This window comes from Mustela lutreola, chromosome 1, assembly GCF_030435805.1.
Source record: "Mustela lutreola isolate mMusLut2 chromosome 1, mMusLut2.pri, whole genome shotgun sequence".
Classification (NCBI taxonomy): Eukaryota; Metazoa; Chordata; class Mammalia; order Carnivora; family Mustelidae; genus Mustela; species Mustela lutreola.
The window spans coordinates 88,670,956-88,698,901 of record NC_081290.1 but is presented as its reverse complement, the minus strand read 5'-3'; the positions used below and the strand labels follow the sequence as shown (position 1 = coordinate 88,698,901).

Below are 27,946 nucleotides of genomic sequence, written 5' to 3'. Positions count from 1 at the left end.
ACAGCATGTTCTCATCAACTGTGATACTTTTAACTGGTAATAAAACCCTTTTGAAAGCAATGCATCAATATGTATCCAACCCTATAAGTATGTGATTTTATTTTTAACCCATAACTCCAATTTTGAATATTTAATCTACAAAAACAAAGCAAAATAGGAAGTCATAATTGAGGGACCATTTAAAACAAGAACCCAACTGTCCAGTATAAAGGAAATGGTGCATGTACTTCATAGACTACTGCATAGCCACTGAAAGTGAAAATAATGAAGGCTGTATAGCAATGTGGAAAGTGTTTGGGATAATAAAAATAGAATATAAAATAGTATATACACCATGATTACAATTATAGGAAAGGGCTTGTTATGAATTAAATTAAAAATTTTTTATTTGGATATAGATTAAAGGATTATAATCTTGTTTTCTGTTTTACATAAGATTTGTACATTTTTGAAAAGATTTTATTTATTTACTTGGTAGAGAGAGATAAAATGAGAGAGAGAGAGAGTGTGTGTGTGTGTGTGTGTGCACGAGCAAGGGAGAGGGGCAGAAGGAGAAACAGGTTCTCCGCTGAGCAGGGAGCCTAATATAGGACACCATCCCAGGACCCTGGGATCATTACCTGGGCCACAGGCAGACACTTAACTGACTGAGCCATCCAGGCACCCCAATTTTTGCAATTAAAAATAAAATTGTTATAAAATAAAATTAAAAATTAAGAGATTTTAAGACTCCTGTGTTTAACTCTGGATAGCTCCCAAAGTGAGCATTCTTCTGTCCCTAGGATTGCCAGGTTCTGATAAAGGGCTATCCAGAACAGTAGATACCAAATCTTTCCATCTGTTTTCTTGTTTCCGTTCTCAAGTGCTGGCATTGCATATTAACATCTTAAGGAAAATGATACTGATATTATTCCTGTTTTTGCATTATAACAAACAAATCAAAATATTGAAAACCTGATAAAGGGGGAATTATCATTTCAAATATTACTCTGGGAAATTCAATAAGTATTTCAGGGCTGGACAAAATATTAGAAACCATTAGTCCAATGTTTTCCCTTTTGGACCCACAAACCATTTTCATTGTATATACTCTTTCAAAACCCTTAGGAATTTTAATAATTATTTCTTTTTTTATTGTGAAATTTTGTGACTAAATTTGTACAGTAGGAGAATGCTTGTGTAGAAATGTTAAAGAAAAGGCAGTTTATTTTAGTTTGTTATATTATTTAAGGAAGCATTCTAAAATTCATCTTCATCCAATCTTTACAATATTTGTAATAAAAACATACTGACAATGCTTATTTCCCATTTAACAAGTGATGCCCACTGTTTATTTTACTTTAAGCTAATTGTGTAACATAAAAAGGGTTTATTTTGAAGATCACATTTCTTTTAAAACATTGAAATGAGGCTATGATACAGCATCAAAAATAGATAAAAAGAGCTTGCATAATATGATATTGAAATTCGTTCATTTTACATCTAGAAAAGGCAAGTGATTTTTTTTAAAGTACCATGTTTTGTTTCTAAATGGCAAAGGTTTCAAAGTATGAATTTTAAATACTTCTTATACAATTAGCTGGGTTTTTATTCACAAAAAAGAAAAGCCAAGTTAGACAAATTGCCACTCTAGTTTCTCTTTTCAAACATATTTTAAGCTACTAGAGACAACTTGGTGGGCTACATTAAAAAAATCCAAAAACAAAAACAGATGATTGTATCTCAGATGTAATAAATATTGCCTTGAGACCATTTACAAAAGTATCATATACTTCAGTAACTTATAAATCTTATGTTGTGGTCTTAAAGCAGTCAGTATGAGTATAAATTAAAAAAACTTATGACTAAGAATACAAGCAACTTAAACTGCATTACAGTTAAAATCACGCAAGTGGAGATGGCTGACTGAATGACCGACTCGTAAGTATACACATTGGGCTCCACTAACACATGATATCAATTTGGAAACTCTCAAACTCTTATTTAAAAAAAAAAATAACAAATGACCCTTTTAGATTGATTTAAAAAAAGAAACATGGGGAGAGAGATCATTATCACCTTGGATGATGATATCAACCCCCTGAAACAGCTCTATGACACCCAAAGACTGAGAACCTACTTGTAGCATAACCCTGTTTGACTGAACAAGGTATGAAACATGCAATTAACTGTCAATGTGATTTCAGTTCTCTTTAGACATCATCCATAAGACAATTTACCCTCCCATTTACAAAAGCTTTCATTTGGCTTAATACATTTAAAATTGAAATATATCAGATATGACTGTGTAAATGAAATACATTGGACATGTTTCGGTAAAAGAGTTATCCTAAGTTGTACTAACTTTGCTTTTCATAATCACAAAATATGTCATTTTTAAGTTTTTATAGTGCAAAAAGCTCTGAAAACACTGGATATTTATTTTGCTTAGTTCCCTCTTTTATTTCAAGTCTATGAGTCTAAGCTTCTCAACATATTGTGAAGGCCATTAAGTCAAGGGTCTTCAGTATATTAAATACAGAAACACAAAGTGTCAAAAATTTTAAATAAGCCTAAGAAGCAATTTGGGAGTTTCTTTCTTTCCTTTATCTGTAACCGAGGAAAAAACTATGAACAGCAGCGAGGTTGAAAAAGAGATCTAGGACTTTGATAATTTTCTAATTAATCATAAATACCTAAATGTCTTCTGCTAAACAAATTGTTTTGGGTCCTGTTAAAATGTTCCCTTCCCCGAGTTGCCCCAACGACTTCTTTGAGCATTGCTTTAACCCCAGTGTACATTAAATGCATTAAATGCATGTTAAAATGGTGAGTGGGGCAAGGACTTGCTGACCCAGACTTGTATCATTAACCTCAAAGAGGTACTAACTTTGACAGCAATTGCCTAGAGTAATCCTTACCTTGCCTCTATAGTGCCACAATAATACCCAGGTCTTAGGATGAGCTTACTGGGGACAAAGTCTACCAAGATTTGGATGTGCTGATTTACTGAAGGAATGTTCTCAGCAGAAAGGGAGGAAGGGAAATGGGGTAAGACAGAGGAAAAAAGCTAAACCCTTATTTGGCCAGACTGGAGTCTGGCTGAGCCTAATGCCTCCCAAAGCTCTAGAACATGAGTTACACCAAAAAGTTGGTCCTACCTTGAAACAAGCGCCCAGGCTTTTTGTCTCCACCCCAGTCAATCTGTCATTGATATGGGGAAGAGGAGGCATAACAGCCAGGGCAAGGCTGCTTCCTTTCAATGGAGGGTAATTCCCCGGGGGGAGGGGATAGTTGCGAACTACTAAGAAGCCAGCACACACAGAATCTGGGACATGCCTGCACTGGCCCACAAAAAGGATCTGGGCAGGATATCAATAGCATCAATAGTATCCACCGCACCTTGGCAACCCATCTTCCATCTTGGGCTACCACCTAGAAGCTATGAAGAAGGAAAAAAAAGAAATACAGAAATATACCAATTTTATGTAAATATAGTAAAAACAAAACAAAACAAAAACAATCTATGTTGAGAACACTATAGTTGTGGGAGGCATGGGCTTTAAAAAAAAATAAAAGGAAGTATTTTCTCACAGGGTATATATGCCATGAGCTTTATCTTCTTCCAAGACTCCAAGGATCCTAGATTGGATGTCCTCAGATGAATCTGACACTTTGTCATTCAAAATGTTTCCAGTCCCACTTAGGAATATTACTAAATATGCTGTTCCATACCTATAGGCAAACACTTATTTTTCTGGGACTCCTAGATAATACTAGAAGACTGAAAGTATTGTCTATTATGGAAACTCCATGTCTTTACTGTTTTATTATAAACTATAGTAACATATAATGATTAAAAATCAATATTCTATTCAGTTCTGAGATATAACATAAAATACAAAAAGTTTGAAAATGTTTCAGACAAAATACCATTAGCATGGCACAAAAGTTAATGAAATATTTTATAGTAGTAAAACTGTATAAAGTTCTTTTCTTACCTTAACTGTTTTAACTCCCCAAAAGTAGAAATTAAGAAATTATCTTTAAAGATCCTTATGTAGTACCATTTAATGTTCATTTTTATTTTCATGCCTAGAAAGCCTTCCTTTGTGATATAAATGATTTTTGAAGTATCATGTATTTAATTGGTTTTTAGAACCTATAAAACTATCCTTGAGCTATGATCAAAAATCATATTCCCTTAAGACTTTACAAAAAAACAGAGTGAAGAGAATCCAGGCAATAAGCCCAACACTATAAGAGATTAAAACCCAGCTGGTTAAAAAAATTTTTTTGAGTGCTTTATGTTCTGTGAATAGATGAGGGATATTACTGGCCTATATCCCCTTTCTTATTAACGTTGTGAGGTGGTGCGGATATTACCAGTATTTAGCTCAGTTATAGAATAAATCAATTACAGGCTCATCACCATCCATTTTGTGTAAAAAGTGTAACTGAAATGCTTCGATAAGAAAAAGGATGTCAATCACTAAGTAGTGATAGCAAGAGATGCCTCAAAGGGAAATGAAACATACCTGGTGCTGCTTGAATATGTGTTTCCATGTAGACAGCCATTGCTCACTCTTGGTTCTTCCCATACACATACCCTCTAAAACTCAGAATGAAGCTAATGGGCAAGATAAAAGTTAGTGGTTGATAGCTTCTTTAGCATTAAACATCAGAGGCAGAAATTAGAAGGTTATCACAAAATAGCAACCCTGCATGGACCCTAACTTTAAAAAAACAAACTCACCACCCCACTGAATAAATTCACATTACCGAAAAACAACAAATGAAAATTTAAGACAGAAAACAAACTCTATATACTTTAGAAAAATCTTTAATGTGTCATTTTGAACAATTCTATGAAACTTAAATATGTAATGTAATTATATTTTCTATTAATTCATTTCATTGTTAAATTCTTCATTCAGGGCTCAAAGGTTCTAGGATTATGAGTGATGCCAAAAATTCTAAGAAAATCTTACCGTCATAGCTGGTTATAAAATTTCTTTAATTTCTATTAAAAAAAAAAAAAAAAAAACCTCTTAGCACTTGGACAAGGGAAGGAATGCTACATGGTGATGGCCTTTTCATTTTTATTTGTATTTTGTTGGCAGTTCTGTTCAGTTGGTTTCAACATTTATTGAGCACCTACTATGTACCAGGCACTGTACTAGACGCTGGAGACACTAAGATGAATAAGACATGGTCCCTGTCCCCAAGAAGCTTACAGTCTCTTGGAAGCAAACAGGTAGTGCAAAGACATAGAGTTTATTCTAAAGTGGACAAAAGTGTCAGTAATGAAATAATACTGGGCCTTTAAATACAATGGCATGTCATTGTTTATAATGTCAAGGCAGACAATTAAAATGAAGAGCATTTTCATGTGATAAAACAATAAAATCATTAAGACCTAAGTTTTAAAGATTCACATGATAAAGGTAGTTAATACTAAAAATTTACACCATAGTTTTTCAAGTATTTCATACTTAGAAATATTATTGCCCACTTTTGTGCTGTAGTCAAAGCCATTATTCCAGGTCACTGAATCATTCACATCTCGGCATGCTAGGATTCAGTTTCTCACTGAGTTTATGAATCAGAATGGCTAATTCCTCAGTTGCTTGGCTCTTGTCCTCCAAAAGTTCATAACGAAGGCTGGAGATATCTTGCTTGATTTCTTTTAATTCACCTATAGTATGTGTATTTAAAAAAAAAAAATCATTGGTAATTTGCTCTTTGGATCAGAAAAGAAGAGAGAGTGAAATTCATACAAATGCATATAATATTAATACATTTGCTTCATAAAGTCCAAGTTATTTTTACGGAATTTTTTCCTTCAAGATATTTAAGAAGCATTAGTCTTTTTTTTTTTTTTTTTTAGATTTTTAAAAATTTGTTTGAGGGAGAGAGAGAGAGATCACAAGCAGGGGGAGCTGCAGGCAGAGGGAGAAGAAGGCTCCTTTCTGAGTAAGGAGCCTGATGCAGGATTCAATCCCAGGACTCTGGGATTATGACCTGAGCCAAAGGCAGACACTTAACCTGAGTCACCCAGCTGTCCCAAGAAGTATTAGTCTTTAAAAATACACTGACCTTTGAGAAAGTTGTAAGAAATAGTCCAGCTATGTTTTCAATAGTAAAACTCAGCTAAATTACTGTTCTGTGGCTCAAACACCTCTTAACACAGGGCAATTTTTCAGCTACCTGATATACAGCCAGAGTATCCCATTCTGTCTATAGAGAGCCCCTTCAGTTCCCTCAGACATAAGGGTTGAAACCTACATGGATCATCTCCCTTTGCTAGGATGGATGAGACTCTTAGCAAAACAAAACTTTACCAAAGGTGATTCAATCTGTTTAACAGGCAAATATTGACATGGGACAAGTAAATTTTAAGGAATTTACTTCCTTAAAATTGAAGTAAGGGAAGGCAAGAAAAAAAAAGTAGGAGTGATTATTAGGGAAGGCTATGGTAATGAGCTTAGGGCCGAGGAACACTTTGTAGGACAGAAAACCAATGTATAAGGAAGTAACAAGTAACAAGTAAGAAATTAAGTTTAGGTATGATACCACTGGCAATGTGTATACACACAGGAGTCTCCAAAGGAGACTTTCTGGCTCTTAAAGCACATGTATTCCCATAATTCAGCTTGGCAGTATTTTGAGTATATGTAGTTTGCAATTAAGACCTAGATTCTCTTGCAAACGATTGCAATGTAGGTAAGCTGTTGACATTGGAAGGTGAACTTTGGGGTGGAAATTTATCCTGAATCTAAGAAATGATTCTTCACAAATTATTGGTATTTTAACAAGCTTTCTGTAAAAGAATCACATGTAAAACCTACCTTCCATAATACTCGCTGGTACCTTTATGATGCTGAAAAATGTAATTTCTACATTCTTTTATATATATATGTCAGAAACTTTTTATCTTAAAGAACTCTATTCCTCAAGAATACACATAAAACATTTGCAGATTCCTTTTTTTAGGCAAAAAAAAAAAAAAAAGTGCTTCTTCCTTTCCCATCTGGCAATATGATTCTAATTTGAAATCACGAGGCTGGTCTTTGGTGAAGGAAATGGATTCTCACACCATTCAGTATCACATTTGCACTATAAACCCATTAGATCCCCGTTCACCTCCTTAGCGCCATATCCTCCTTCCTTGTTTTTGAGTTATGGGGAGACTCTTCATTAAGTGTTATTTGTAGTCTACCAATACGGGAAACACAAACTACTCAACCTCTTGCACTTCAGTTTCTTCATTTATTAAATGAGGATATTAAACTCTATGATAGTTTAGTTAGAACTTTGTTCAAACTCCATATTCTCATTAACTCATTTTCCTCTTTGGAGCAAGGATATGGAAGATGCCCCTTTGTTTTTGATGTTGTCAGCCATCCAATTACCCCAGATAACTTTGTTTTTCTTGTCCTCCCCCCGCCCCCACCAAGGAGGTTACTGCAGGAATGATCAGATTTCTGCTTCCTGAACTACAACCCCTTTCCATCCCATCTCCCTGAGACAGCTTCTTGGGCATCATGATTGGATTTTTGCTGGTCTTCAATCACACATTCATACACTTCTTTTCTACATACACGTATCAGTGGACAGACCCAGATTTTCCAAGGATTCCTGGCATCCATCAAGTAATGGTTTTGAAGGCCATCACCATTTTATTTAGTTTAGCCCTTTCTTCTCTTATCAGCAAAGATAGATCTCATGGCATCTCATTGCTATTAGAAGCTACACTTTCCATTTTATTTTATTTTTTTTTTTAAGATTTTATTTATTTATTTGACAGAGAGAAATCACAAGTAGATGGAGAGGCAGGCAGAGAGAGAGAGAGAGGGAAGCAGGCTCTCTGCTGAGCAGAGAGCCCGATGCGGGACTCGATCCCAGGACTCTGAGATCATGACCTGAGCTGAAGGCAGCGGCTTAACCCACTGAGCCACCCAGGCGCCCCTCCATTTTATTTTTTTTATTTTTTTGCTACACTTTCCATTTTTAAGGCAACTTACTTTTCCCAGTTTGATTTCTTTCCAACTCTCGGCCTGTTCTTTGGCCTTGCCTTTGGAGAAACATTTTTATAGTACTGACAGATGCCCTGCCTAGGATATGCCTGGAAAAATAGGTACCTTAAATAAGGAGTCAAGAAAAAAAGTGAAAGGCAAAAGTGAAACACGAGATGAGAAAAATGGGTTACAGATTTCTTTCTGTACAACAAAGCAAAAATTTTTCTGAAGAAACGTATGTTCTATTTGAGCCAACCAGCCAACTATTTTATTGGAAAATGTTAACGTTGCAAAAATGTTAACACTCATGTGAACTCACTGCAACAGAACTGAAACTACTGACTACTTTATATAATAGGGCTTACAAGGCTTCCAGAATGATGCAGGTTTTACATTCTAAGAATCAGTTACGACATTCTGAGTAGAGATCAATTGTCTCTGATTGACATTTTTAATAACCTTTTCTTTTAAAAGACAGTTTTATAAATGTAACCTAAGATTCTCCTATCAATCTTGGAACTGTTGCCTGAGATTGGATTTTTAAAAGTATCCTTCAATATCAATATCAAGTTCCCCAAGGTCATTAAGTTAGTTGCAAAAGGATGTTTCTCAAGATGAAGAAGCTTACCTTCATTAACTTCATCATTTTCTTTGTCCACTTGTGCTTTCAGAACATATCGCTTTATAAGTCTTTTCATTATCTGCTGTTGATCAAAAAGAAATAATTATATCATCAATGATACACATAAGTAACCTGGATCCTATTCTCCAAAGAGACTTACATACCTGTAAAGCAAACGCAGCTTGGGAGAGAAAAACTTTATCTAACTATTTATAGAAGATTTCAGAACTCAACCATTTTTCACCTTCTATTAAGACTTACTGCATAATCTACAAACATTCTCCACCACCCATAGGAATGGAAGAAGCTAAAAAAAAGTTAAGTTGGAAGAATTAATTCATTGTTTCTTTTTAAGATGTGTTACCACATTATTATCTAAAAACACTACTTTGTTTCTCACTGTAAAAAAATATATAAATATATGTTCAACAGAGAAAAGTTGGAAATTACAGAAAAGAAGAAATAAACATAGATCATTAATTGTCCCACTATCCAAAGATAATCATTGTTATTTTGGTGTATGTCTTTTTAAATTTTGTATGTATACTAAATACTATATATATATATACACACACACATACATATTTTATGTTTTCAAAATACCATTATTTTGTGATATTGTATGTTTTCTTTTCATAGCAATATATATTATAAACATATTTAATCTAAAGACATGCTCTTACAGGATAACTATTTATCCATAAGGAAAAAGTAAAGTAAAATTGGAGCTCTACTTTATACCATACATGAAAAATTAATTCCATATGCATCTTAAATGTGAAAGATAAAGCTTGTAAATCCTTTAAAGCATAGAAAAATGTATTTATAAATTCAGTGTAGAGCTGGATGGTTTTTAAACAAGATAAAAAAATTCCAATTAAAATAGAAAAGATTGATGAATTCAATATTATTACTATTAAAACTTCATTCAAACCTCTTGTAATAGAGATACTATAAAGAAAACAAAAAAGCAAGCCACAAACTGGAAGAAAATATTGGCAATACTTACAACTGATAAATAATTTAATTTGGATTTAAAATACACGAAAAACTTTAATTCAAGAAGAAAAACTCAAATAGCCCAATAGAAAAAAGGGCAAAGACAAACAGGCATTACATAGAAATGGAATCATGAATAGTCAAGTCAATAGGCATATAAAACAATCTCAAATCCTTTTCTCAAGGAAATACAGTTTACAATTAAACGGAGACACAATTTCACATCTAAAAAGGGAAAAATATAATAAATTTTATAATGCCAAATGTTGGAAAGAATATGAGTCAATGGGGACTTTGACACTCTACCAGCATGATACAAACAGATCGCTCTGGGAAGCAATTTGGCATTATCTTTCAAAGTTGAGCACTGGCACATCCTTTCACCCAGAAAGTCCACTCCTTGATACAGAGACTGGAAAAACTTTACACAAGTGGACCAAGAGACATAAACAACAGTATTTATAGCAATCTTGTCCAAAGCAGCAAATACAAACCAGGAAACAGTCTAAACAAAGATCAACAGGAGAATAGAGAAACCATGGTATGTTACACAATGTAATCTCATGGTGTTCACTAATGAAATAAAATAATGAAATCAGTAAGCCATAGCCACATAAAACAGGATGGATGAAACTTAGAAGCATAAATGTTGAATGAAAAATTCAGTTTGCAGACTTCACAAAGTATAAAACTATTCTTACAAAGCTCGATAAGTAAATCTACATAATGCATTGTTAGGAATATTTTTTTAATGTAATAAGTTTATACTTGAAAAGGAAACTAAAGCAAGAGGATGAGAAACTCAAACTTCAACTTAGCAATTACCTCATAGGTGGAGGCAAGGGGTGGGCCAGGAAGGAGCACCTAAGTAGAGGCAATGGGCAGAGAATGTCACCATTTTCAGGGAAGTGGTGGTTTCTATAAGCATACATGTCATTATAATTTATTATGTGTTACTTAAATTATTGTACATATATCAAATACCACATTAAAAAAATAAAGGAAGGAAGGGGGGAAAAGGCCTGAGCTGAAGGGAAGATATAGTTAAGAAAGTAGAAATCATGAAGCTAAGTGACCCATTAGATACCAAGCTCAAGGAAAGGGAGAAATCTAGGAATATTCAAAATGTCTATCTCAAAGAATAACAGATCAAGAGAGAAACTATGCTACTGGAAAGGAAAAACCCATTTTACCAATTGTAGTAAAATAGAAAACCTATTGAATTCTGTGGAATCTAGACTTCAGGGCAGACTCATAGCTGGGTGGACTTGGCTTGGACCTGCTTGTTCATTCGCCAAATATTTATTGAAAGACAGCTTGGTGCCAGGTACTGTCCTAAATGTTAGGGATGCAACAGTAAGCACAGCTCCTACTCTATCTAATAAAATGTCATTGGAACAATTCACTATGATGGGTGGACATGTCAGGGATCTACTTAACCTTAGGGGACAGCAAAGGTGATTCCTATAGAAAGAAAATACAAAGAAATGGTTATCAGTTAAAAACAATTTGAAAGGCAGTAATACAAATCACCGGGAAAGAAAAGACTGACAAATAGGACCAAGACAAGAACTATTCTTAAGGGAAAATTAAAATTAGATCTCTACCTCATATCATATATAAAACAAATTTTTCAAGTCAAATAGATAAAAGGTCTAAATGTGAAAAGCAAAATTTTTAAAGGAATAGAGAAATACATCTTGAAAAAGCTAAAGGAAAGGATAAGCCACAAGGAAGAATAAATCTGACTATATTAAAACATTTTAAAACTTTTATGCAAGAAAGAATACCAATGAAATGTAACCTTATGTCAAATGAGATTTTTCTGGTTGTCCTGAAATTGTTGATAAATCCAAAACTGATGAGAAAGGATGCTAAGTACTCCATGGTCTAAGACCAACCTGTCACTAGCAGTTGGGGCCAGCCACCTCTCAAGGCTTACTGAAACTCACTAGACCAGTACTTCCCATGAATTCCCTCCTCACTCCATATAAGGAAAAGGACTGAGACATGGGAGGAGTCAGGGGCTTTTGGGGTGAAGAGATTATTCTTTCTTTCTGGGTGGAAGGAAGGAAGATAGGGTACCTCCAATCCCCAGAAGCCAAGGGAGGGGGAAAAGCCAAGGCAATCACTCATAAAGATTATAGTTGCCTAAACCAAAAGTCTGGCATCCTGCTCCCAATTAAATATTGATCCCAGTAAACTTGCTGACCTGCTCCTGGCAATTAAGTCAGGGCGAAAAAAGAACTCAGTTAAGAGTATAACAGCCATTGGGTCAACCTGTACTCCCATTATTTGGCAAACAGATAAAATTTCCACTGTATTGGTGGAAGGCATTAATACACATCAGTGGGAAAGGGGAGTCTATTCAATGAATGGGACTGGGATAACAGGCTGTCCTTATGGAAAAGTGAAAATTGGATGTGAACTTGAAGTCAGGGCTAGATCTCTGCTTCAGGAGCTAGGCAAAGGGGAGGTAGCCCCCGTGGCTTTTTCAAACACTCTCACTATGCTCCCAGCCCAGTTACAAAGGCAGCATATGGGTGCCTGCCACAGTGAGGACGTTAAAACTTGTCCAGCATTAGAGCAGTAGTGACAAACAAGGAGGAAGCTGCACCCACGGTTCACTCAAGTGGAAAAATGCTTGCCCTTTGGCTTGTTCTTCCCACTCCACATGGCAGAGGATGCCTTGATGAGTTAGGGGATGGATGTATATACAAAGCAGATCATAGCCTTTCTCCACTAGAGACATGGAAAGGTTTCATTTATGCTAGGAGTAAGGAGGAGAAGAGATTTAGATTTGATTTGGACATTCATGGTTCAAGATAAACTTAACTGTCTTCTTTAATTATAAATAAGAGACTTTTTAATAACCAAGTTACTGGAGAGTTTTGGAGTCTTGACAAGATGTTGTAAAGGGATCCTCCATCCAACAGAAAAGAAGAGTCCCAAATAGGACAGTTAGTGGGAAAATATTGAAAACAAAGTTATTTTATACACTCATAGGCTGAGACGCCCTAATAAACCCATTACCCAAAGTTAAAAGACAAACCGAAAAGAGAAGTTGTTTGCGAAACACATCAACAAAGAATTGGAATGGGGGTGCCTGAGTGGCTCAATGGGTTAAGCCTCTGTCTTTCAGCTCAGGTCATGATCTCGGGGTCCTGGGATCAAGCCCTGCATCAGGCTCTCTGCTCAGCAGTGAGCCTGCTTCCCTCTCTCTCTCTGCCTGCTTCTCTGCCTACTTGTGATCTCTGTCTGTCAAATAAATAAAATCTTAAAAAAAAAAAAAGAATGGGGATGAAGAATATTACAGAATTTTGAGAAGTCAATAAGGAAAAGGCAAATAGGCAAGTAGAATCAGGAAAAGGAATTTAAATTCACAAAAAAGGAAATCTGAATGACCAACATATAAAAAGATGTTCAATTTCACTTAGTAATCAGAGAAGAGTAAATTAAAATAACAAATGCATTCACACCTATGAGTTTAGCGAACATTTTTTCTTCCAAAAAGACTTCATATCTATCGAAGAGCTGAAAGTAAAACGAATTCACATATACTCTTTACCTAGATTCACCAGTGTGAGAAAGTTGCTACCTTGCTTTATCTCACTGTCTATATATTATTATACTGCTAAGGCATTTGAAAAGAATTTTCAGACATCATGTCCCTTTATCTTTAAATACTTCAGTATTGGGACGCCTGGGTGGCTCAGTTGGTTAAGCAGCTGCCTTCAGCTCAGGTCATGATCCCAGCATCCTGGGATTGAGTCCCACATCGGGCTCCTTGCTCGGCGGGAGCCTGCTTCTCCCTCTGCCTCTGCCTGCCATTCTGTCTGCCTGTGCTCGCTCCCCCCCACCCCGATAAATAAATAGAATCTTTAATAAATAAATAAATAAATAAATAAATAAATAAATACTTCAGTATTCCCAAAGAACAAGAATATTCTCTTATATAACCATCCTACAATGATCAAACTTTAGAAAAATTAACATGGGTCAAGAACTGTTTAATACATATTCAGTTTCTTTTTCCTGAGGAATAATACTGCTTTCAGATGTTATTTATCTTTAGTCTTCTTTTATCTGGAACAGTTCCTTGGCCTTTGTCTTTCATGAGACCCACATTTTTTAAGATGTACGGGGCAGTTGTTTTTTAGTAGACAAATGTTTTAAAATCTGTTAATACCAAGTGCTTCTGCAAACAGTGAGAAACTCTTGTACCATGTTGATGGAACTATAAACTGATAAACTACTCCCAGGTAGGTCATCCAGAAAAACACTTAGAAATGTGCAAAAGTAGACACTTATTAAGATCTTAAATACAGCATTATTTATAATAGAGAAGGAAAATAAGAGAAATATTCATCAACAGAGGAATAAAAAACAAAATGGTTTATTCATACAATGGAATATTACACTATAACAGTGAGAATGGAAAACAAGATGTACATGTATCAATATAGGTAATTCTCAAAAGCATAAAGTGGAAAAAGTGCAGAATATGTAGTATATTATTTGTTTATGTATATTTTAAAAACACATAAAACTAGTACATAAAATTATGAATGTACTTATGAAAGTAAAAATATAGAGAAGCATACATGGGAAGAACATACTTGAACTTCAAAATAGTAAAGATCCTCATGGAAGGATAAGAGCTAATGGGATAGGGTGGGGGCATTTAGTTGTATCAAAAAATCCAAAAGGTCAAAAAGAATATGGCAAAATGTTAGCACTTATTAAATCAAGACGGTAGTGGCACAGATGTCTACCAGGATATTTGTGGTACCATTCTGTGTATGGAATAGTTTATCATCAAAATTTAAAATATAATAAAATAAAAACAATTAAAATATTCTTCCGAGTAGGCTTTTAATGCTGCCTAACAAACTGATGTGCTTCACCAGTCTGGGCATTCATTCCATTTCCAGCAGCAATAGCCCTTCAATTATAATAAACAGACAAACATATTTCACTTTTACAAACAAAGCTGTAAACACTTCAGCTAATACATAAACTGAGAAAATTTCAGAGCTTCTAAGGGCTTGTTTAGAACCATTCAGAAATGTGTTATTTAGAAATCCTATCTCTACAAAAAAATAAAACTGCTCAAAAATTAAAATGAGGCAGAATGAGTTTGGAGTAAAAAAAATCTCTGACTTTGAACAGGTCTTTATTTATTAGCTGAGTGAACTTAAGGTGCGTAAACTCCCTAAGCTCCCATTTCCTCCATATTAAAAAATGGGGGTAATAAAAATTCAGAGGTTGTATGGATTAAATCATCAAGCGCATGTAAAAGCAGGATTTCTGCTTAGAAGAGGTTCATTCTTGCTAGCATTATTTATGAAGGTAAAATGTGAAGACTAAGATATTGCTACCCATATGCTCTAATAGAATATTCTCTAAAATATTTAACATAATCCAAAACTATACTTAGAAAAAGTCTATGAAAAGATGTACGGTATTTTTTAAAGCATATTTACTGCCAGAAAGAAAGAAGATAGGAAAATAAAATATTTTAAAAATTCAAATAGAGTACAGATTCCCTAGAAACACCTGTACAGAGTCACTCAGATTAAATTCTTTCACTGCAGGTAGATACATTCATCTTTGACCTATAGGGAAAATTATGGTTACAGGTTTAAATTTTTTTTCCCTTCAAAATTGGGTGTTTTAGGTTTTTCATGTATCCCATAAAAATTCTCATTTTTAAAAAAGTTTTTTTTATCTTAATATTTACAGTTTAAATATATTTATATCTACCACCATCCTAAATTTGAGCTTCTCTACAAGGCAAGAAGATACCTGATGTTGGATTGAACTCAGTTTCTCCACACATGGCACTACCTGGCAACAGTCCATCCCTCAGTTCATGTTGGAAAAATAATTCATGTGAATTCCAAAATTATGTACAATTCAGAGAAGGGGCAAAGGCTGGCCATTTCCATTCTATTAGGTGGCTTGTCTGGTGAACCCGAGGCAGTATTGTGTAAGCAGTTAAAAAAGTGGGCTGTAAGGGCAAATTGCCTGGATTTGAGTTGTGACTCCATTATTTATAAGCTGTGGAACCTTGGCAACTAAAATTGCGTACTGGAAATGTTACAATATACACTGTAAAAGAAATAATATAGGTAAATTACACGGTAGGTGCTCAATTAACATAACTATTATGCTTTCATTATCATGTATGCTTCTGTAAAGCAAATCTTGATTAACCAATCTTAATAATGATGGTTATACAGGCAAAGATCATAAAACATATGTGACACGTAAAATTACCATTATAAATATTATCTTTAAATTTTCAACTGATTCCTTAACTAAATTGACGAATAACAGTTTCATCATTTTCCCTTCTTGGTCAAGTTACTAACTAATGGAATAGAAAACTAAAGGCATAAAGAAGTCTATAGATTGATTTCCACAGTTCACACATCTCCAGAAACTACCCAAATTTCTTGATATGATCCTGTGAGTCACTCTTTAAGGTAGATATTGTGACTTTTGTGGAGTAGACTATGAATTTTCTCTATCCAGGGTGGAAAGCCTAGGTAGTAGTTACCATAAACATTATCTCTTGCTAATAAATCTGAGTTCCTTTCTCAACTCTCCATTCAGACTGGGAAAAGGAATGAAATGTGGGTGGCTGGATATATAGATATGTTCTTTGTTCCCAAAAGGCATCAAAGCTTTTCTTCTCACTTTCTTATTTTTCACTGATTCAAATTCAAGTAACAACTGTGAAACATTCTCTCAAGTACCTTTACCTTCATTTTCTCATTTAATTCTATAGAGAAGCCAAATTTAACTGTTATCAGGAGTTCCATAATAGGGATAGTAGCAATCTTTAAAGTATGACTATAAGGCAAAACTCATTGGGAGTTGGAAAGGAGAAGTGAGTTGGGGGAAATCGGAGGTGGGGACAAGCCATGAGAGACTGTGGACTCTGAGAAACAAACTGAGGGTTTTGGAGGAGAAGGGGATGGGTGTTGGGTGAGCCCCGTGGTGGGTATTATGGAGCGTACATATTTGCATGGAGCACTGGGTGTGGTGCATAAACAATGAATTTTGGAACACAGAAAAAAAAATAAAATTAAATTATATGTAAAAAGAAACAAGCATAAAGAACTCAGAAGAATAAAATTTTAGAGAGGGAAGGGACCTTGGAAGTCACATGTTTTTCATATTTTCATACCACTCACTTTGAGACGGCCTGACCCATCACCATTGCCCAGCCTCTGAACCAACAGCTGTGATTCAGAGCCTAAAACACTTTCCGGACAGCTGATTTAATCTATTTTTAGACAACCGTAGCAGTTTAAAAACAATTCTTTTGTATTGCACCAAATCTGCTTTATTGTACCTTCTAACCACTAGTCCAAGTTCTGTTCTTTAGAGAAACAATCACTTTTTCTATTTGATCAGTTTTCAAATATTCCTCTCCTCTTGGTTTCCCTAGGTTCTCATACCATTTCTTTACGTTTCACCTACATCACATGGCCACAAACACAGGGTTGTGTGACGTTCATCTACTTTTTTCTGCCCTTCACTTCCTTCCCAACTCAACTCCACCTTTCCATTCCAGGGAGAGAGAGATCCTTGAAGGCATGGACTGTAACTTTATATCCTTATAATGAAGGACCATTCTGAATAGTGGGAGTCTTAAATGTGCCTTCAAACTCACTGTGAGTGAAGCTTAATATGAATGTGTCATATTGCTTCCTTTAGAGAAAAACTGCCATGTGCTTTCCAGTAAAACCAAGCCACCTATGTTAACCTTCATGGATTAGATCAGAGACTACCATGTGGGCCAAAGACAGCCTGATACTACCTGGGCCAAAGTTGTCCCCAAGTCAAAGAAGCTGGTTAAAGCAGAGCTGCTACCAGAGACCCCAGAGATAACAGGACCCAAGAACCTACAGCCTTGCCTCTGTGCAGCCTTAGAAAAACCTCCCTTTTCTTAAGGTCACCTTAGCATATCTATGTACCTTTAACTTGAACTAACACAGGTATTCATGAACAGAATTCAATCAAGGCCATCCCTCCAAGACCTTATGTTTTCAGAAAACTCATCCTTAGTTCTGTTAAAAAAAAAAAAATCTGTACATACATAACGAAAATGATCTCAGCATACTATTACTAATTAATGCTAATATAAATAATACTGTCAACAATGAAAGAATTTTGTAAACTCTTCCTCTGTTGTACTTTGAGACACATTTGAATCTCTCTGCTTTTGAGGTAAATGGTGAGGAAATACTCATTTAGATCTAAAACGCATATGGTGGTAAAACCAACCGGTGGTGGCCATGTGTTTTTTGAAGATGGATGTGACTATTTTTGAAAAATATGTAAAGTTACTATGGCATTGACTCAGTTAATAATGTGAATAATTATCTGAGTTTAGTAATGAGAATAAAGCATTTTTGTGTATCTTATGAAGTAAGTATAAAAGTAATTCTTTAGAGATATTCCAAAAATATTCTAAGCTATGGTAGCACCATCAGCATTGGTGTACCCCAAAAGGTTACCACTTTGAAGGAAATAACCCCCATTTAGCAGATTAGGATCTAGGATTTCTTTAAGGCGGGTCGTATATTAAAATACACTGCCTAAAAAATATCGATAACAACTAAACCAATTGTTATCATTTGTGAAGTTCATAATAAAGAGACTTTATCTAAATATAATCAAGGCATTTATATGAAGTTTGATTGGCATATGAAGTTTGATTGCTGATCAAAACTTTTTTTCTCGGAGTTTATAGAAGCATAACAATTTGCAGACCACAAGAAGTTTGAATTTGACAGTAAACTTGGGAATTTCCCCCACTTCTAAGTCACTCAAAAGCAACAAGGAGAATAAGAAACAGAAAGAAAGGTCCTTTGATGAAACTTAGAGACATCCATATTCTTTTTTAGAAAGGTTATGTGAAAAGATCAAGTGGGAGTATAAGAAAATGACAAGGGCAGACATTCATGGTTGAGAACTTCCCTTGACTTTCTGATACAAAATCTCAAGAAGCTTAGAATAGAAAAGGGAAGGAGAAATTATGAAGGAAAGCCATATTTTCTAGAAGTATTCAGTGAGGTTGAGAGGGAATGTCTGACTAGTCTTTGATGCTATTTTCTGACAGGGAAACATGGAGAAGAAGTAAACATATACAATCCTGTGCCTAAAGGAAAATCCTATTAGCTGAGAATAAGCATCTGGAATTCTCCAACACCACTCCAAACTCCTGAAAGCAGCCGGTTCAAAAGCTCACTTTGTTCAAAACCAAGTGATAATAAGTAAGGAATCTCCACAAAGTCTATTATGAAGATAGCTCAAGAAAAAAAGAATAAAAGAAACAGCAAGTAAAGAAAACTCACCAGTAACATGTTAAAGAAAAGATGAAAATACATGATGCCATCATTAAAAGATATTAAAAAAAATATATGAGCCAATCATGTCTTTAAAATAAGAGCACAAGAGGCCAAGGAAAATAAGGTGAGCCAAAAAAGGGAAGTGATATATAAACTTGAAAATCTGAAGAAGAGGAGAAAGAAAAAAATAAAACCATCACAGAAATGAAAGGTGAACTTAAGGAGCACATATGAAGGCAGACCCCAAAAAAGATACAGTATGAGGAAAAAGGAGCCAAAAAAGGAGAAATGGATGAGGAATTCAAGTGAAATAGAATAAAAATGGTACCTATGGAGATAGGCAAAGAAGATTCAGCAGGCATCTAAGTGGTATCTTTTTTTTTTTTTAAGATTTTATTTATTTATTTGTCAGAGAGAGAGAGGAGCGAGAGTGAGCACAAGCAGACAGAGTGTAGGCAGAGGGAGAAGCAGGCTCCCTGCTGAGCAAGGAGTCTGATGCGGGACTCGATCCCAGGACGCTAGGATCATGACCTGAGCCAAAGGCAGCCGCTTAACCAGCTGAGCCACCCAGGCATCCCATCTAACTGGTATCTTTAAAGAAGATAACCCAAATAGAGGAACAGAAAAAATATTTCAAGATATAATTTAAGAAAATTATTCAGAAATAAAAGAAGACTTGAATGTATGGATTTAAGAGTCATACTTTGTGTCAGAAAAAAATCCATGCAGATTCACCTACAGAATAAACAATAGCAAGTTACTGGATTTAAGAAATAAACGAAGAAAATTTGGGCATTTAAATTAAAATCTCAGGTCAACCATATAAGAAAAGCAATCCAAGGTGCCTGGGTGGCTCAGTGGTTTAAAGAAAAGCAATCCAGCTTCAAATCTTTCCACATTAGCATTTCATTCTAGGAGCAGTGGAGCAGTTTACAAACACATTAAGAAAGTAAAGTCATATCAAACAATTGTATAGCAAGTCAATACAAATATATAGAAAATAGTTAAGCATGTGAAAAAACTCAGAGAACATAGTTCCCATGAGCTCTTTTTGAAGAAACTAAAGGAAGACAAACTTCAACCCACAAACAAAAATTAAGGCAAAATGATCACTGGTGAGTTTGGACTCTGTGGAACCAAAATGAAAGCAAATGTAGGTCATAATCCTGACCAGGTAGTGAAAGGGATCAGAACATGTCACCCCAATATACAGCACTTTGGTATGAGGATTACTTTGAGCTGAAGTCAATTAAGAAGCAGAAACCACAGAAAGAGCTCACTACCCTTCTCCTATCTGTCTAAAAGCAAGACATAAACTTCCCTTTGCGAAGATCTTGCCTCTCTCTTATCCCATATCAGGAGGAATTAAAACAATCATCATCACTGGAGACAGAGAATTGGAACTGAGATGAAGCTGCACAATCAAATCTTTTTTTTTAAAGATTTTATTTATTTATTTGACACAGAGAGAGAGAGATCACAAGTAGGCAGAAAGGCAGGCAGAAAAAGAGGGAGAAGCAGGCTCCCCGCTAAGCAGAGAGCCTGATGCAGGGCTTGATCCCAGGACCCTGAGATCATGACCTGAGCCGAATGCAGAGGCTTAACCCACTGAACCACTCAGGTGCCCCTGCACAATCAAATCTTAATTTTACCTCAAATATTACCCTCCCGTAACTTACTACCCTGGGAACCCAAACCCCTTTTCCTCTGTCTTGTCATGTCTCCCCAAATTTACTACCCATTGATAAGATGGTATATAAGCTCCAAATTCAAACTACTCTCTTGAGTTATTCATCACTGAGTTCTCCAGTGCATGTACACTTTGTGTGTGTAAATAAACTGTGGGTTTTCTTCCCCTATTAATCTGTCTTTGTCAGTTTAATTGACAGGCCCCAGTGACAGAACATAATGGGTAAAGAAAAGTTTTTTTCTCCTCCTCCCTGGCAAGTTCTAATAATTTAATCAACAAAAGCTGGGGGAAGGGGGAAATGATGGAAGAGAAAATAAACACATTGATTTTCTCATATTTTAGAGCTGGAGGATCAAAAGAGAAAACTTGCAACTTATAAATCAAGTAACAGAGATAGAAGTATGTGTAAAGACATAAAGATAAGCACCAAGACAAGTAATATTATTCATTTCAGCAGAGACTGCCAATTCTTTTCCTGGGTTTTTTAGCTTGGCAAATAGCCACTAGGAATTATGGCTTTATTTCCCACCCTCCATTGCAGGTAAGTTGTGAAGCTTTACAGAAGATCCTTACAGAAGAGAGGATTGTCTTTCTCCCTATCACATTCTAAATGTATTCTGGAATGCATACGTAAGAGCTAGAGCTCCAATAGCTTTCTTGGACCATGAGAGCATGTTAGACTGAAAGCCAGTCACGACAGAATTATATGATCCAAGAGCCTTGGTCCCTGACATTGGTAGGTACCATACCAGCCCTGGAAGTGACCCCCTCCTGACTTTTTGAATAGGTGAAGAGAAATAAATTTATCGTTTTTTTTTTTTTTTAAACTACTTAGTGGATGGTATTTGGTGGTTTTGTGTGGTTTGCACCAAACTTAATCCTAATTAATATGAATGATAAGAGGATACTTTATGATACTGAATACACATATGAAGATCTGAATAAATGGAGAGATGTATCATGTTCTTGAAAAGGAGGTCAGAATATTATAAAGAACCCAATTTTACTTAAGTTAATACAATCACAATAAAAATACCAATAGGATATTTTGCAAACTACCCAAGCTGACTCTAAAGTTCAATATAAATATTAACAAAAAAGAAGAGCCATAATATTATGTAAAGTAAGTCTTCAAGAACATGCATATGTGTGTGTTTGTGTCTATATATTTTGTTTGACTTTTATTCTAAACTATAATAATTAAAATAATATGGTTCTATCACATATGGAAAGCATAGAAATAAATCTAAGGAGATAAAGAAATTTAGTAAGTGATAAAGGTGATATTTCAAGTCACTAAAGGGATCCTGGGTGGCTCAGTTGGTCAAGCATCTGCCTTTGGCTCAGGTCATGATCCCAGGACCCGGGGATCAAGTCCCGCATTGGGTTCCTTGCTCAGCGGGGACCCTGCTTCTCCCTCTGCCTGCCCAGTGCGCTTTTTCTCTGACAAACAAATAAATAAAATCGTTTTTTAAAAAATCAATAAAAAGATAATTATTTAATATATTCAGCTATATAATCATCTGGAAAAAAATAAATTTGGATTCCCCACCTCACACTTTGCTTCAAAATATATTCTACATGGGTCAAAGATTTTCATATAGAATGTGTCACCATAAGTACTAAAGAAAATGTGTGTAAAAACGTCTTAAGTATTCTTACACGGGGAAAGACCTTTCTAAACAGGATACAAAATCTAAAGCCATAAAAAGTTTGTGGAGCTGACTATACAAAAATCAGAAGGTTGGGGAAAATATATTTTTTTAAAAGATTTTATTTATTTATTTGACACAGAAAGAGAGAGAGTATAAGCAGAGGGAGTGGCAGTCAGAGGGAGAAGCAGGCCCCCTGCCGAGCCAATGCAGGGTTCCATCCCAGGACCCTGGGATCGTGACCTGATCTAAAGGTAGCAGCTTAAGCGACTGAGCCATCCAGGCACCCCAGGAAAAAATATTTTAAAAAATACAAAGCAAACAGAAGAAAATTTTTTTCAACTCATATCACAGGCAAAGGGCCAATTTTCTTAAAAGAATTTTTTAAATAATTCTTAAAAGAATTCCTCTTAATTTATAACAAAAGCCTCTTAATTTATAACAAAAAAGCCTCTTAATTTATAACAAAAAAGAAAAGTAAATACATAGGATCTCAAACATAAGGAACAGTAAACATAACAAGATGGTCAAGTTTGTTCATCACAAAGGATGCCAAATAAAACTACGCTGTGATACCATATTCACCCATCTATTTGGCAAAGACTAAAAATACCTCTACTAATACGCTGTTGGTACATTTAGGAGGAAATGCGCTCTCTCATACATTTATTGTAAGAATACAGAATATAAATTGGCACAAGGTCCATCAAAATCAATTTGATAACTAAAAAATTAAAATGTTTAGATACCAATTTCACAGATTTGCACATATTTCAAATGTCATATATACAGTGTTGCTTGTAACAGCTAAATATTGACCATATCTTCTATTTCCATTGATAGAACACTGACATGTTAAATATAACCATATAATGGGATATAAGGTAACCATTAAAAAGGCTTGGACAAGCAATTTTGCAGAATGTGCTGCTTCAAGAAAATGATACAAAACTGCACCCATTAACTGACATCGCTGTACATTGCAAATTCCTGGATCCTCATTCTTGTGATCTGGTACACATCAGCAATCTATAGATTTCATAGTCAAAATGATCAATCAGATGGAAAGTAAAAAGCTACAACTTCTTCTGAGTTGGAATTTAGTATTCAAATGTCACATCTAATATCAAAATGCAAAACACATTTTAAAGTAGTACTGATGAAACAATATAACCTAAGAATCCATGGGGAAAATGGATTACCCAGAGATGTGTATCAGGTTTCCATACTGTGAGAGCATTATTTTCCCAATATATCATATCTTTCACTGCTTTTCCAGCTCAAGGTATTTGAAGGTATTCTTTGCAAACTGTGGCAACACTTTGCTTTTAATATTACAAAGAACTCTTCTTCTTCAACCAAAAAAATGAGGACCCAGACTCTGATTTCTAAAGTCCTGTCCAACTAACATACTATTTTTTTTCTGTACTGTTCTATCCTCATAATACAACAGAACACAATTCTACTCACTACACACGCATACACATACATGGAATTATATACAGGTAAAGAGAAACATCTATTGAATGCTTACCTGATAACGTGTTGGTTGGTTGAGAATGCTGTTAAAACTGTGTGATTCAAAAACTCTTGAGTTAGACTGAGTGAAGAGGTTTAACTAGGAAAAAATACAATTAACCTAGTAAATTAGAATACATTCATTGGGAAATCAAAAATATAATCTACTATATTCTCCTCGATAACATTTCTGGAGTCAACACTTCCAAGGGACATTTTGTGGAAGTTGAATTTCATAAGTGATTTAATATATTTCCAATGGTAAAAATTCACGTGAGCAACATGCTCACACTTATCAAGATGTTCACAAGGTGTACTGCAGTAGAACTGAAAACGTATTTTAAAATCTGGCTCACGGGGTTGCCTGGGTGGCTCAGTCTGTTAAGCGTCTGCCTTTGGCTCAGGTTGTGATCCCAGGGTTCAGGGATCGAGGCCCACAATAGTTTCCGTGCTCAGCAGGAAGCCTGCTTCTCCCTCTCCCACTCCCCCTGCTTGTGTTCCCTCTCTCGCTGTCTCTTTCTCTGTCAAATAAATCAAGTATAAAAACCCCACAAATCTGGCTCATACTAAACATAATTATCAAAATGTATTCATGGCATCTAGAAGGCAAAGATGCCTAGAAGCAACTGTCTGCTCCTGAGCCTATATTTTTCTCCTACCCTTGAACAGAAACACGCTACAAGTTCAAAAGGTATCATTCGATATTTTATAACCCTAAAATATGAGCCAAAATAACATGTCTTCTTAGGATCATGGCCCTATACTGATTGAGATTCACAACTTTGAATAGAATAAGCTTAAAGAATTTTGGTTCTCTTCTCTCTTTGGGTTTAACTTCACAGTGGGTAGAAGGGTAGAAGGAGAAAGTAAGAGTAGCACATGATTACTGGCTACTCTTCATGTATGTGAGCGGGACCCGCCTCTTAACTCTTGGGCAAGCTACTACTGATAAGGTATGATTCAAAGGCAGGGCCCCCTGTGCAGAAATATGTATTCGCCCCATCACCTGACTTCCCAGCATCATAACTCAGGAACATGTGGGATGCTAAGAGGAAGGAAGTGGCACAATCAAGCCAAGAGAAAACCTGGGCTAATAAAATTAATTCTCCTCTTTGCCACTGGAGGTCAGTATCTGACTGTTGACTGAAATCATTTCTAGTGGTTTGGACAAAGGATTTCTCTAGCTCCTTCTCTCTTCTAAAAAAGAATAACAGAGACGTGAAATTTCTCCAAAGTTTTACTAAAGTCAGTACACAGAGAGTATTAATATTCATGGCATTAATAATATTAAAGATATTTAAACATCTTCTTGCATAATTTTAAAAATTCAAGCAAAATGACAGTTTTAAACCAGATCTGGAGAGACTGGGAAGCCAAAGCTCATAGCTTCTGAGAGATCAGTGCTCAACTTTTTTCCCACTTCTGGCAACTTCTCTGAAAAAAGCTATTCTTTCTGCCAATGGTGTATTACAGGTAATACAGAGCACATCTGCTCCCCTCACATTCCTTTGTGCGAGCTACATTTCCCTTACAGAGGTCGAGGGAGGCATAAGCCACCTGAATGCACACACTTGACCTGAGGGTATTTCCCCCCTTCTACACTGTGGTACTCCCAGGAATGAAGTCAGTGAAATCAGTCTTCTACAGAAAGAAAACTTCAAGATGTGTTGGGGAGAGGGGCATGGGAGGGGAAAATGGGCCAGTAACCAAGCCAGAGCAGCCCGTGCTGAGTGTAAGGCAACCCGTGCAGAAGAAAGAGCTAGACATCTGATGCTGGAAAAGCTGGATTCACACCTACCCCACCACTGGCTAGCTCCCTGACCTTGCATAAGTGCACTACTTTAAGGGTTTCAGGGGTCTTATCTATACAATGGGAATAATAATAATACCTACCTCACAGTGTTGCATGAGGCTCAAGTGTACAGCAAAGCACTTTGTAAACTGTGAATGAGGAAGGGTACTGATATTTGTTGAGGCTGGAACTGTGTACATCTCAAATCACCCTCACATTAACCCTACAGAGTTTTCTCTCTTTCAGATGGGACAGCTAAGTTTGAGCGTGATGAAACGACTTCTCCACGTTACTCGCTAGGAAGCCATTAAGGCCCCAAATTCAAATCTGAGTCTAACACAGAGGTGCTCGCTCCTCTTCACATTGTCCTGCTTTTCACCATGTACACGTGAGCTACTATTTGAAATCATGGGATGATACAGTCAAATCAGTGCCCTGGCACAGTCTCAAGAGCCCACATCCAAGTAAAATTTTAAAAAGGTTTCAAAGGCTTAAAGAATAAGATGCCGGGGTATTACAAATCTTAGAAATGCACATCTGTTTTTTTAAAGTGAGAAATTAGATTGCAGGGATCCGGTCTTTTTCACCAACTTCAACTGAGAGCAAGTACCTACCTACCTACCTCTGCTAAACCGGCCTGTACTTTATGGAGGTAACACTGCCATCTGGTGGGCTCCCAGGGTATCACAACTACAGGCCATCTTCACAACTCAAGGCAAAAACGCTATTTTAACTCCACACATTTGCTCCTCTATGTCTTGCTCCCTGTTATTTGAGGTCCTGCTTACATCATTTGACTCCCCTACCAATTCTACCTCTGAAAGTTAAGTTCATGATTATAAAGTACTATCATAAAATTCATCTTTGTTAAAATCAGAGTATGACTCAATCTAAAATCCAAGTATGACTTAACTGGGACAACTTTTGGACAAACCATTTTCTTAATTATTTATTAAAATGGTATTTATGGTTAATATTTGAGGATGCTCTTAGGTTTGTGCCAAGTTTGTGATAGTAAAAAAAAAAAAAAGATTACTTAGCCCAATCAAGAGTTTCTACAAATAAGAATATGGTGGCGGTAAATTATGCATACACCCAAGAGGAAAATGTGAGGTTAAAACTATTTAACATCAGAATAACAGGTGAGAGGCATGGAACACAAGAAAACCAAAGTGTTTCGCCACAATAACTCTTCTGTTTACTTTTAACAAGTTAAGAAGGTGTTACTGTTTGTTTTTAATTTGGTACTTTGCATGAAATTCTTACCAAAAGCAAGATACAGACTAAGTGACTTCTTGAAACATTATGAAGATATTAAGTCTTAGCCTGTGAAAGACTATGGAACAAACAGTAACTTTCAACATCTTCTAAGTTCACACATGAAAATTACTGAACAAACATCAAAGACAAGGAGAAAGACAGAACAGTCATCCTTAGGTCTTGGTGAGTTTTGGATACCTACCCTGGACTTGGAGTTACCCATTCCCATTTCTATATCCTTCTGCAGCCGGCTCCTCCTGCATTTGGAAAAGTTAATGATCCGCATGACGAAATAAACAAATGACTTCGGACTAGGAACTAGACTGAAAGGTGGAGGTAATGTTTTTCCATCATCAAAATAAGATAACCAAAGTTTTGAACGGGCAAACTTCCATTCTACATCACTGTCATCCTGTGTCATAAAAACAGAAAAGAAACAATGATTCATTTTGAGTAAGGGACAGGCAGGGCTAGGTAGGGGCATATAGGTGATGGCAGGGGCGGGCAGCTATGGGATCAGGCTCACAGAAATCCCCCAAATGCAAAGGTGTAAGGAAACCAGAGAGAAGGGAACCAACCAGACCAGCCTCCCTAGGTGTCAGAAGTGGAATCTTGTTATGACAGCTACAACAGTTCCAATAAAGAATTACTAGACCCTAAAAAGGAAGTAAGCCATTACAGGTGTTGTCACTAATCCGTACTCAATGGTGCTATCACTAGAGAAGTTCAATACAAGACCAACCCTAAAGCCCTCAGTGGCAACGCTGTCAGGACCCCTCTCACTCCTGAGAGCTTTTTCTCTATCCTCGCGTAACAAACTTCTATCGCTTTCCTCACTCTCCTTTGTCCGAGAGATTCATTCTTCAATTCTGTGAGACAAGAAACTCGTTCTCCCCCTTCAATTTTAAAAACAAAATATTCCAGTAATTGATTTCAGTAGGATCATACAAGGAAGCTAAATCACACTTTTGAAATAGAAAAGTGACTTATGTACATTTATCTGCATATAACCTCTACTGGCCTACATATATTCTTAGCACCGCTA

The 27,946-nt window shown here is 35.9% G+C and overlaps 1 protein-coding gene across 6 annotated transcripts in view; it reads right to left on the bottom strand.

Annotated features, from left to right (window-relative positions):
* Positions 1 to 1,987: 1,987 nt before the first annotated feature.
* Positions 1,988 to 27,946, bottom strand: part of TRPC3 (transient receptor potential cation channel subfamily C member 3) — a 76,216-nt gene continuing 50,257 nt past the window's right edge. Inside the window, exons 9-13 of one of the 6 annotated variants that reach the window (XM_059169058.1) lie at positions 27,104 to 27,313; positions 25,743 to 25,790; positions 23,866 to 23,949; positions 8,629 to 8,704; positions 1,988 to 5,677 (exon numbers count right to left, since the gene is read on the bottom strand). In XM_059169058.1, the coding sequence (XP_059025041.1) occupies positions 5,535 to 5,677; positions 8,629 to 8,704; positions 23,866 to 23,949; positions 25,743 to 25,790; positions 27,104 to 27,313 (561 nt within the window). In that variant the 3' untranslated portion in view covers positions 1,988 to 5,534. The remainder of the gene's footprint in view (positions 5,678 to 8,628; positions 8,705 to 23,865; positions 23,950 to 25,742; positions 25,791 to 27,103; positions 27,314 to 27,946) is intronic. The other 5 variants (XM_059169067.1, XM_059169075.1, XM_059169084.1 and 2 more) reach the window with 5 other exon arrangements.